This window comes from Microcebus murinus, chromosome 3 (genome assembly GCF_040939455.1).
Source record: "Microcebus murinus isolate Inina chromosome 3, M.murinus_Inina_mat1.0, whole genome shotgun sequence".
Taxonomy (NCBI): Eukaryota; Metazoa; Chordata; class Mammalia; order Primates; family Cheirogaleidae; genus Microcebus; species Microcebus murinus.
In genome coordinates this window covers 57,891,808-57,903,574 of record NC_134106.1, presented here as the reverse complement: position 1 = coordinate 57,903,574, position 11,767 = coordinate 57,891,808, and the positions used below count along the sequence as shown (strand labels likewise).

The 11,767-nt window shown below is 51.4% G+C and overlaps 1 protein-coding gene across 1 annotated transcript; it reads left to right on the top strand.

Moving 5' to 3' along the window:
- The first annotated feature begins 2,256 nt into the window (after positions 1–2,256).
- Positions 2,257–3,793, top strand: ASPRV1 (aspartic peptidase retroviral like 1). The gene has a single exon (XM_012750055.2). The coding sequence runs from the start codon at positions 2,454–2,456 to the stop codon at positions 3,231–3,233; it is 780 nt and encodes a 259-aa protein (XP_012605509.1). The 5' UTR covers positions 2,257–2,453; the 3' UTR covers positions 3,234–3,793.
- The last annotated feature ends 7,974 nt before the right edge of the window (positions 3,794–11,767 follow it).

Here is an 11,767-nt window from a genome sequence, read left to right as displayed (position 1 = left end):
TCCTCACTCATTCCCACTGCCAGAGGACCACGTGTGTGAGTATGGAGACCACTGCGTCAGTTCCTTGGGCCACAGAACACCCATCCCAGAAGCGGGGAGTCTATCCACAAAAGTCCACCTGCGAAAGGGGCTTCCTGGTCTTGTGTGTGGCTGGGCCGTCTCCCTGGATGCGGGTTTTTCATTGTGCAATCTTCTCAGAGAGCACCTGCTCTCAACACCTTCCCAGTGACTCCATTTCCCCCTGCTCTGGGCTCCTGGAATGCCACAAGGGCCCCACCTTAGCCAGGCAGCTGGGATGGGAGGTGTTGACCCAACTGCCTCTCTGCTGGCTCACTGTGTCAGGTGGAAGGGGCTGGAGACAGTGGCAGGGACTGGGTCTTGCAGTGTTGTCAGGGACCCTGGGGCCATCCAGAGGCAGGGCTGGGGCCAGGGTACCTGTGGGATTCAGCCAGGCCCTGGTGATGAATGGCATGGGGAGCCAGAGAAGGACAGGCTCTAGGCCAGAAATAACATCTCCAGAGTCACAGGTGTGCTGCTGAGTCTTCCTCTTCTCCCATCCTTAATCATTCACATTGGTGACAGTGCACAGCCAGGCCTGGAGCCCAGCCGAGAGCACTCCCTGGGGCCCAGAGCAAGTTTCTATGAAGGCTGGAGACAATCACAAATACCCGATTCGTGAGCCCCATATTCTGCCTCGTAGCAGGAGACAGACTTGGGAACACCCAGCAGAGCACATTGCAATGTGCCTCCAACCAGAAATGGGTGCCTGTGCTAGGGCCAAGTTAGGAGGCTCCATGGAGGAAGTGACATTTGAACGGGGTTATAAAAGCAGATCCCTTCAGCAGCCCCTGCACAGGCCCAGCTCAGGCCTCCAGCCCTGGGACTCACAGGTCTCTGCAGGCAGCTGCGGGACCACCTCTGGCAGCGGAGGGTCACACAGACGATCTCCGCCAGCCAGAGCCTTCAGGCCCTCAGCACTGGCTTCACGTCCCTTTCAGGATGAAAAGGGAGTGAAAATCCTCCCCTTCCTTTTTCCATAAATGACCGGGTTGGCTGGAGGGGAGTGCTAAGGGGGGGGCGCAGGGAGCAGGAGAGGAAGGGCTGCGTCCTGGAAAGGGGCTCTTGGAAAGCGAGAGGAGAGGAGGGGCGGAGACAGCATTGTGGAGTTGAGCAGGGGCCACCCACAGTTGGAGCCACTTCCTGGATTCTGGGGTCCAGAAGTTCAAGATCTCTGCCAGCCCACTTCTGGGCCTTAATGAGAGCCCACTGCCCAAGGTCAAGCCCCGAAAAGGAATGATCGATAAGGGAAAATTACCGTGGCAATTGAGTTTGTGCAAAATGATTGTGCATGTGTGTCTGTGAGTGTGCGTCTCCTCTCTTGTTTAAATAACCATTTCTGTGCATTCTTTTTTTTTTTTTTTTTTGAGACAGAGTCTCACTTTGTTGCTTAGGCTAGAGTGAGTGCCGTGGCATCAGCCTAGCTCACAGCAACCTCAAACTCCTGGGCTCAAGCGATCCTTCTGCCTCAGCCTCCCGAGTAGCTGGGACTACAGGCATGTGCCACCATGCCCGGCTAATTTTTTCTATATGTATTAGTTGGCCAATTAATTTCTTAGGGTCTCGCTCTTGCTCAGGCTGGTTTCGAATTCCTGACCTCGAGCAATCCGCCCGCTTTGGCCTCCCAGAGAGCTAGGATTACAGGCGTGAGCCACCGCGCCTGGCCTTCTGTGCATTCTTGATTCTGGCACCCTCTCCAAGAACCTTATAAGACCCCATACTTGATTTAGAATATATGAGAGACATTTGCCCAGTACCTGGCACATAGTCAGAGCTCAACACATGTCAGCTCCTTTCCTTTGGCCACTCAAAGTGGCCACTTGGGGGTGAGGCCAACAGGGGCTTCCCGGGTCTAAAAGCTGCTGGGCCTCTGGTCTCTGCCTCTCCCTTCCTTCTCCAGCTGATGACAAACATCCGAATGTCATCACATGCTCGGTGTCCTCATCTGCTATTCTGGGACCCAGGCTGGGGAGGGTACCCAGGCAGGCCCCTCTGACAGAGGCTGGCCTTTGCTGGGACGTGGGCTGGCCTGTGTCAGTCCGCGGATGGATGCAAGGGCGGGGCACCCATCCTGCTCGTCAGGCCAGATGCTGGCAGCAGGGCAGGGCAAGAAGGGGCGGAGCTTCTAGAACAAAGAAGAATGGGGAGCCCTGGGGGCCTAGACTAGGCATCATAAAGGCTCTGCAGAGCCAGCAGGCCACAGCAGCACCTGCCTCTGGCCCCAGCAGTCAGTCAGACACCTGTGCCCCGCTCCCCGCTGCTTGCCCAAGGCCGGGCAAGTAAGGAACACCCTGCTTCGAGACTCCTTGTTCTCCAGCGTGATTGCGCCGACACTGCTCTGTGGCCTTCTCTTCTTGGCGTGGGTTGCTGCTGAAGTTCCGGGGGAGCGCAGAGGGATGGCTGGGAGCGGAGCCAGGAGCCAGGAAGGCCGCCGGCAGCATGCCTTCGTGCCGGAGCCTTTCGATGGAGCCAACGTGGCCCCGAGCCTCTGGCTGCACCGCTTTGAGGTCATCAACGACCTCAACCATTGGGACCACGTCACCAAACTGAGGTTCCTGAAAGAGTCCCTCAGGGGGGACGCCCTGGAGGTCTACAGTGGGCTCAGTTCCCAGGACCAGGGAGACTATGGGACTGTGAAGGATACCCTCCTGAAGGCCTTCGGGGTCCCTGGGGCCACCCCCAGCCACCTGCCCAAAGAGATCGTCTTTGCCAACAGCATGGGTAAGGGCTACTACCTCAAGGGGAAGATTGGCAAAGTGCCCGTGAGGTTCCTGGTGGACTCCGGGGCTCAGGTCTCCGTGGTGCACCCAAGCTTGTGGGAGGAGGTCACCGATGGCGACCTGGACACGCTGCGGCCCTTTGAGAATGTGGTGAAGGTGGCCAACGGCGCTGAAATGAAGATCCTGGGCGTCTGGGATACATCCGTGTCCCTGGGCAAGCTGAAGCTGAAGGCGCAGTTCCTAGTGGCCAACGCAAGTGCCGAGGAGGCCATCATCGGCACGGACGTGCTCCAGGACCACAACGCCGTCCTGGACTTCGAGCACCGCACATGCACTCTGAAAGGGAAGAAGTTCCGCCTTCTGCCTGTGGGAGGGTCCCTGGAAGATGAGTTTGACCTGGAGCTCATAGAGGAGGAGCCCTCCTCAGAGGAGGGGCGGGAGCAGCTCTCCCACTGAGAAGCCCCCTTTTCTTCACCCCCTAATATTGGTGGGAAGACCCGCCCATTGTGGGGGGTGCACACCTCCAGGGGAGTCCCTGGGCATGGCTGACCTCTAATCAACTCTTCCCCTTCCTTCCCCCTCCCCCTGCAGGGGCCTTCATCTGCCCCTGGTGGAGGCTTCCACCGGCACAGGTGAGGGACAGCAGGCTGGCTTGGAGGGACAGGGTCCCCGTGGTGGTTGTGCTGCTGTTGATGGCAAATCTGGAGGGCTGGAAGAGCTTCCAAGGAGGCTAGAAATGTTTGTCTTTGAGAGGACTGGACCCCTTCAGATCCCCTGTGGTATGGCTTGGTCACCTTCAGATCCTCAAAGCCAGTCTCAGCTGGGCTGGGTCCTGGCTGTGGGGTCCTCAGGAGCCAGGGCCAGCTGGCACACGAGGGTCACAGTTGCTCTGGGACACCCCCCTGATGAATCTTCCCACCTGTGCAATGGTATTCTCCTTCTGTCATTTGCTTTGAAACTCATTGAGCATTGTGCCAATAATTTAATTGCTTCTAAAACTAATAAAGATTGGTTCACAGGAAAACCATGTAATGTGTTGATTGGGGATGAATGGAATGTGACAGGGTGGGGGAAACAGGGAGTCAATGTCAAAGTCAGGAAGGTTCAAGTATTTACTGAGTGCCTAGCCTGGAGAGACAAAAGGATATAACCAGTGACTGCATAGCCAGCATTTTCTAAGACAGCCTCAACTTAAAATACTTTGACTTCATAAATCCTCTCATCATTTCCAATCTAGTCATAATTCTTCTAATTATTTCAATCTATAATATTTTAGCATCCAGATTGCCCCTTAAGCCCCAAGGTGACCCTAATGTTATATGTGAAATGTCTTGATTGGGGATTGGAAAATCGTGGTTGCCATAAACAGATGAGAAAGTATGTGCCAGGCATGTCGGTTCTCACAGTCACCCCGACAGCCAGGACTTGGAGGCAGGAAGCAAGGCCAGGAGACAAGCGTTGACCTGCACGGGGCAGCCAGGGGTGTTCTGGTGGCAGTGGGGTGTCTGGTGGTGGGAGGACAGCATCTTCCTGCAGGGACTTGGGATGGAGCTGGAAACTAGCAAGTCCTGATAAAGGGGAGGACATCCCCAGATGCAGACATGGGGTGTTTGTCTCTTTTAAGGATCTACCTCATGTTTGCTTCCAAGTTCCTGCCTCTTCCTCTGGAACTCAGTGGGGCTGGGACTCTGAAAACCTCCAACCCAAAGGGAGAAGCAGAGTGGACAGAAATCTCTACGGAGGAGCAGATGTACTCCAGATCTCAGGCCGCCCCACCACGCACATCAGGGAAGCAGTTCTCAGGGGACGATGGCCACACCCGCCAAGCTGACCTTGGGCCCAGGAAGACTGGCACAAGGCCAGAGACGGACGAGCAGGACCTGGGACCTGCAGGGAGATGGGGGTGGGGACACGAAGCTTCGAGAGTCTCTTCATGGGAGGCATGAAGGGCCATTTTCCTTTCCCCAGAGTGGAATGAACCTCTTCTGGAAGTTTCCATCTTGACAACTCCTGAGGGAGAGACAAACAGCCTGAGCGGGAGCGGAAGGGGTGAGACATCTGGACTTCTTGGAGCTGATCTGAGCCAAGAGCGGCTGCCTCTCCCCTGGCCCTTCTTCCCCTGATTCCAGCTGGGATTCTCCTGGGAAGGGAGGCAGGCTCAGCCCCTAGTCCCCAGGGTTTGCTGAAGCTCCCTCCCTGGGTAGCCCAGCGTCCCAACTGGAATTAGCTGGGCAGCCACAGGGCATGTGGAGGGAAGGGCAGGTGTGGGATCAGGAGGAAGAGCGGATGAGAGAACTGGAGAAGGGGGTGGTCTCCTGGTGCCTCCCAGGTCCCCCATCCCTTTTCAAATTTGTTTTTCAACCCCCCTCTCTGCTGGTCTAACAAATGCTGCTGCTCTCCTAGGCCAAGCCCTCTCCTAAGGGAACAACCCAGGTGGCACCTCCCTGTGACCTATTTTCCTCTAGGTCCTTCAGATCTCAGCCACGTGCTGGGCGGAAGGAGGGAGGGTGAAGAGTGGGTAAGTGGGTGGGTGGGGAGGTGGGGAGGAGACTGAGGAATTGGGTGGCCAGGCCAGAATTCCAGGGCCACACCCAAGCCATCCCCTCCCTGCCCATCCCCACACACAGCAGGGAGCTGAGCCCTGTTGGGGCAATTGCGAATGGGAGGCCATGTCCCAGCAGCAGCCAGCCTCCTCCTATGCTCCAAGTCAGGGGAGCCCGTCTGAGCCCCGGCTGCCCACCAGCTACGTCTCCTAGAGGGTGCAGCAAGAGAGGAGGGATCTCTTGCATCCATTGCCCAGGCCCCAGGAAGGAGGGGACCACGTGGTGCCTCTTACCTGGAGAGCTGAGTGAGACTAAGACAGGAAGAAGGAGCTGGTGGGTGTGAGAGTGATGATCACAAATGCAGGTGCGTGAAGCTGGCACCGGGGTTGCTCTCCTGGGAGCTGGGGGTCAAAGGGGGAGTCTGGGAGAGAAGCCAGGAAACTCGGGTTGTGGCCACACCACAGAGGGCTTGCTGCCTGGGTGACGAGCCCGCACTTGACTTACACGGCAGGTGTTCAAACCGTGGAGGAGCAGGAAGATTCATCGGGCTTCTGGTATAGGATGCAGGAGGCAGCAGCGGAGACTTCAGCTGGGACACTATGGCAGTATTTACACTGTCAGTCTGAGTCTGAGATGATGGAAAAGTGGCTGCAGGGATCAAAGTGAGGTCTCATCCTGGAGCACATTAGAATCTCCTGGGAAGACGGTGGACAGCAGCTCCTCTGCTGGTCCTAATGTGCGGCAAGCATGGGACCCCCTGGTCTAAATTCCAGTGGATTCTACCCCTTGCTGTCCAAAGGGTGATCCAGGGACTGGCAGAAAGACTGAGCTGCCTGGGAGCTTGGTAGAAATGCAGAATCTCAATCCCCACCCAGACAGGCACCGGGAACTGCATTAGACAAGATCCCCAGGCGACTCTTGGGCACCTGAAAATTTGAAAAGCCCTGGCCCAGAGCATTCTATTATAATGCCTCTACTGTAGTTAAGGGGCAATTAACCCCCTCCACAAGATGTCCTCTTCTCTAATAATGACAACCCAGTGCCCAATGCCTACTTACTCCTTCCCCGGACTGTGCTGGATAATTCCCCATGCTTTCATTCAGAAAACCTTTATTTTAATTCGCGCCTTAATTTCAGACTTGTAGAAAAGTTGCAAGAGTAGTACAAAGATTTCGTTATGTTTCATCTAGTGTCTCTAAGTATTAACATTTTACCAGTTAATGTTATCATTTCTCTCATTCCCATTCTCTTTTCCTCTGTATCTATATGTATATGAACCTTTGAAAATTGTAAATGTGATGCACTTTTATCTCTAAATACTTGAATGTGTAGTTTCCATCAGGGCACAGTGGCTCACGCCTGTAATACTAACATGTTGGGAGGCCTATGCGGGAGGATTGCATGAGGCCAGGACATTCTCTTATGTTACTATAACTATGATGCAGTTATCAAAACCAGGAAGTTAACATTGATATACTACTACTACTATTATCTAATCTGCAGACTTTATTCCATTTTTTCCAATTATCCCAATACTAACCTTTATAGCCCTCAAAAATTATTTTCTAGTACCGTATCAAAAATCTACCTACACATTTGCATGTAGCTGTCATGTCTCTTTAGTTTCCTTTAACCTGAAGAATTTCCTCAGTCTGTCTTTGTTTTCATGACCTTGACATTTTGGTATTCTACGAAGCTTGGGTTGAATCTGATGTTTCCTCATGATCAGACTCTGGTTATGCATTTGGGGCAGGAGCACCCAGAAGTGGTGGGTGTCCTCAGCACATCACACCAAGAGGCACGAGACGCTGACTTGTTCCTTGACTGGTGATGTTCACTTTAATCACTTGGTCAAACTGTCTGCCAGGTTTCTCCACTGCAAAGTGACTATTTTCACCCTGTCATGAGTCTTGTGGAGAGATACTCTGAGACCATATAAATAGCCTCATCAGCTTCCCATCGGACTGTCACCTGCTAAATTTAGCAGCCATTGATGATCTTTGCCTCAATTGATTATCACTGTGATGGTGACCAAATGGGGGTTTTCTAATTCTAGCCTTCCACACTTACTAGTTGGCACTCAACTCTACGGAAAATCTTTCCCTATTTATTTATTGGTGGATTTACATCATTGTGGACTCAGCGATTCTTATTTTAGCCAATGAGTTATACTCAGTTACTATCATTATTTATTTATTTATTTATTTATTTTTATTTTGGCATATTATGGGGGTACAGTATTATTTATTTTGATGCTCAAACTGTTTTAGATTTGGCCATGGGCTGCTTCAAACTAGCTCCTGTCTTCTTGGGACATGTCCCCATCATAATCGGAGCCCTTCTTTATTTTCTGGCACAACAAGATGTTCCAGCAGACTCATCTTGTCATTTCTCTGCACCACTCCTGGGACCAGCCATTTCTTCCAGGAGCCCTGGTTCCTTCCGGTGGCATCTGATATTCAGAAACCATCATCTGGGTGTCAGGTGTGCTCCTTGCTACGGGGATGTCATTCCTCCTAGAACCTCTTAGTGGTCAGAGCTAAGAAAAAACTCATAGTACCTCTCTATATGTTTCTATATCTCTTTTTCTCTATATACCAAAAGTGTGAGTTCTTAACTAATAGCTCCAATTCTAACCCAACCCTAGAAGGCTTATTCTAACCTTCCCCTTTCCAGATTTGCAACTTCTTTCTCCAATAATGAGAAACCTGGCTCCAGGTTACTTCTTTGCTCAATTCCAGAATACCCGGAAAGTGGTTTCAGAATTGCTAACCCATGCAGCTATGAAAAACAAACCTAGAAGCAACCAGTTATTCATATCACCTGATCAGTGTCAGGTGTAGGTGGTCCTTGGCAGCAAATGAGCAAGATAAGTGATGAAATAGAATGCAGTCATCTGAAGGAGGGCAAAGGCCTCCCAGGTGTGCAGTGCTTGCCTTGAGCACGGGTCTGGAGGTGTGACATTATATGAAGACAGGATGTGTCCATCAGGAGGGCCACTGGAGTCAGAGAACGAAGCCCACAAGTCCTTCCCTTGTGGCAATGCTGACGGAAGGGTCATGTGCCAGAGAGGTGACCTGGCCTGCCCACTTGGTCCTCAGCCACTGTGAGGAGACACTGAGGCAGCTGTCTGAGCTGGCGCCATTCCACATTCCAGGCGCATCAGTCACTAACCGTGTACTGAGTCCCCCGTAGCCAAGCAACTTTGGGTAATGGAGCGTCCTGGTTGGGCCGAAAGGAGGGCAAACTCTGGTCAGGCCACTGTGACTGTCTGCTCCACCCAGCTGTTGTTTTCCATTTCCAGTGAATAAATTGGCTCTCAAGTCTTGATTGCTCAGATACTGCGGCTCAGCATCCCCCAGGTCTGGTGAGCCTGAGACTCTCTGAGCTCGGAGAGTTCTCCGAGGCACACGTGGGATGCTTCTCTGAGCTCCTGTTAGTGCCCCTCGCTGCACCAGGGAGGGCGAGAAGCCAGCCCTGCCCTCTAGGGATCTACAGTCGGAGCGAAAGGCAGCCGGGCCTTAGGAACCGTCTGTGCTGTGCTCCCCTCCCTACTCCTGTGCTGGGGCAGGGGACCAGGGGCAGGTTATGTCATCTACCTGGGTGGGGGTTAGGTATGGCTCCCTGGAGGAGACCTGTAAGCTCAGTCTTGAAAGATGAGTGAGTGTGTGTTTCCCAGGAAGACGTGGGGTAGAGGGAGGGAAGGGAAGAAAGTGGGGAGGCAAAGACCAGCTGGTATCAGCTAACAGGGTGACCGGAGGAGAAGATAGAGGGCCAGGCATGGATGGTCCCACATGGTCTTTGTGGACTCTCCAGGAGACCAGGGAGGCAGATGCCTCATTTCTCAAGCTCTAAGATGCACTCACTTATCAAATAAATTTAATAATGTATTTGGAAGAAACAAAAACCCTGCAACATAAAGGTACATGCCAATGGTATATCCTGATCTAAGAAGCAGTAAAATGTGTTTGGGGAGTAGGGGTGGAGGTGGACATGGATCTTAAAATAGAGAACATATCTGACTTCTCTAGTACCAACTCAGATCCACGTGGCTGCCTGGTGGGCAGTGGTGCCAAAGATTCTGGGACTGTTCAGACACAGCTGGACGATGCCATGATTGATTAGTGATGTCTGCCCTGGGAACAGGAGTAGAGACCAAGTCCCTGCTCCCTCTGTGTGGGCTATGAGGGGCCTTCATCCTTAAGTAATGCAGAGGTGCCAGGGCAGGGTTGTGGGCAGGGACGTGACATGGTGGTATCCGTGTTTGTGGTGGGTCTGAGCCTCAGTTCACAAACTCGTAGGTATTCAAGTGAGAAATGTCATTTAAAAAAATGTTTTTTCAGAATTAAAGCTAATTAAGTCCAACTCCGAGTCCCCATTCAGCCACGCTGCTGAGAAAGCCCTTCTCCGTCATTTTGGAGCCTCTTTCTGCTCTGGAATGGGGACAGGGCCCAGAAACATACAGAGCAATGCCGCTCTGGAGGGCGGGGCCGCTGCAAGTCACAGCTGCCATTTGATGCCCAGTGTCCCTGTGCACATGAGCCCTTCAGCCCACGAGGCTGCACTGCTTTCTGTGCCATGCATGGGGCACACGGAACTTTGGGCTCAGGTCCTGCCTCCCTAGGGGTGCCAGCCAGCCAGCCCTTGTGACATCCTGCCTCTTCCTCTAGGCAAAGCCACTGAGTGGTGTGTGGGTGCCTGTTCTCCCCAGGACTGCCCACCGCCCACCCCCTGTCAAGCCAGATCTGCCCTCCTCATCTTGTCTTACTCATTCTGAGACCACCTACCACTCCCCCCCCCCCAAGCTCTGGGACACATACTCACCCACCAGTTTAGGCAGGTATGAAATACGGGGAAGAAAAATATCTCGTGTGTCACAGGCAATGCTGGCTTTTGTCCCAGGAACATAAAAGAGGCCTAAAAGGCCTGGCTACTTGCCTGAGCTGGAAGAATCAGGGGAAAATCAAGGAGCCAAAGCGCACACCAATGTTTTCATGTGTCGCCCGCCGTGCACTCCCCACTCCCGCAGCCCCGGGGGAGGGGCAGGCGGCTGTCCCGCAGGGGTGCAGGCTGCAGCGGATGCCTGGGGGTATTTTTGGTTGTCACAGCATTGAGGGAGGCGCTCTTGGCAGCTAGTGGGTAAAAGCTTTTACCCATCCTACAACGCACCAACCGACCCCCACCAACAAAGAATTATCCTGCCCCAAACGAAATAACTCACAAATTGCTGATTTGGCAATTTCTCTCTAATTCTCACAAAACACCTACAAAGTAAGTTTTATCCCCATTTAGCAGAAGAGGCAATTGAATTGAGAGAGGCTAATTTGCCCAATGGTGCTCAAATGGAAAGTGGCTGAACTGAGATTAGAATGTGAGTCTGCATGATTTGGGAATATTCATTTACTCAGCTGCAACAGTTTAGACAAACAAAGATTTGATTAAAATGAATTTAGGTTGCTTTCATCTATTCTAAATAGAGCAAGGCAAGACAAAGTGGGTGAAAATGAATTTGAGAAGCTAAAGTAGCCAACAAATAAGTCTTGGTTAACTAAACAGTATGTAAAGTATTTGCATAACTCAGAAAAATGTTAACTGTGGTTGGAAACATTCATTTTTAAAGTCAATTTATGAAAATAAATCATGCACCAAAAAATCATCATACAAGTAAAGAAGACACAATTGGCTGAAAATAAACTAGGAGAAAAAAAATCCCCTAAAACCTCCATAAAATTCCAAATCCTCTTCTTTGATTATTAGTTATTATTGCCCTGTTAATTCTTTCATTGCTTAAATTCTTTTTAGTGTTTTCTTTTTATCAATTACAAAAGCAACAAGTGCCCATTACTGGAAAACTAGAAACTTAGGTCACTTGCACAACAGATATACATATATAAAGCATCTTGACAAAGAACCTCAACCCCTCTCACCCTCCTCAGGTCAAATATGGCATATTGTTCCAGACTGTTCTCTATGGACACTCATATGGATGCATTTTCCACATTCCTTCTCTTTCACTCTCATTCTTGCTTTTTCTTTCTTCTCTTTTAACAAAAATGCAATGATACCGTACTTTCTGTTTTTTAAACTCCCTTACTCTATTTAACCAATCCTCTATTTTTGAACATTTAGATTCTTTCCAACATTTTGCTGTTACAGACCTCACAACACAGTAATGAAAGGAATATCCTGCCATGACGCAAGATAGACAAATCTCACAAACACAATGTCGAGTGAAAGCAGCCAGACACAAACATGTACAGTATGATTTCATTTCTGTAAGATTCTCGCACAAATAGGCAAAACTAAACCACAGGGTCCAGCAGTGCATATTCAGGATGCAAAATGAGAAAGGAAGAAAGACGTGATCACCCCAGGAGCAGGGTGGCCGTGTCCTGTAGGGTTGGCACGGGTGCTGTGTGGGGAAGGACACCAGGGCACCCACATCCT

Coding starts and splice junctions, on each gene's coding strand:
- ASPRV1 (XM_012750055.2), top strand. CDS start 2,454: ATGGCTGGGAGCGGAGCCAGGAGCCAGGAAGGCCGCCGGCAGCATGCC.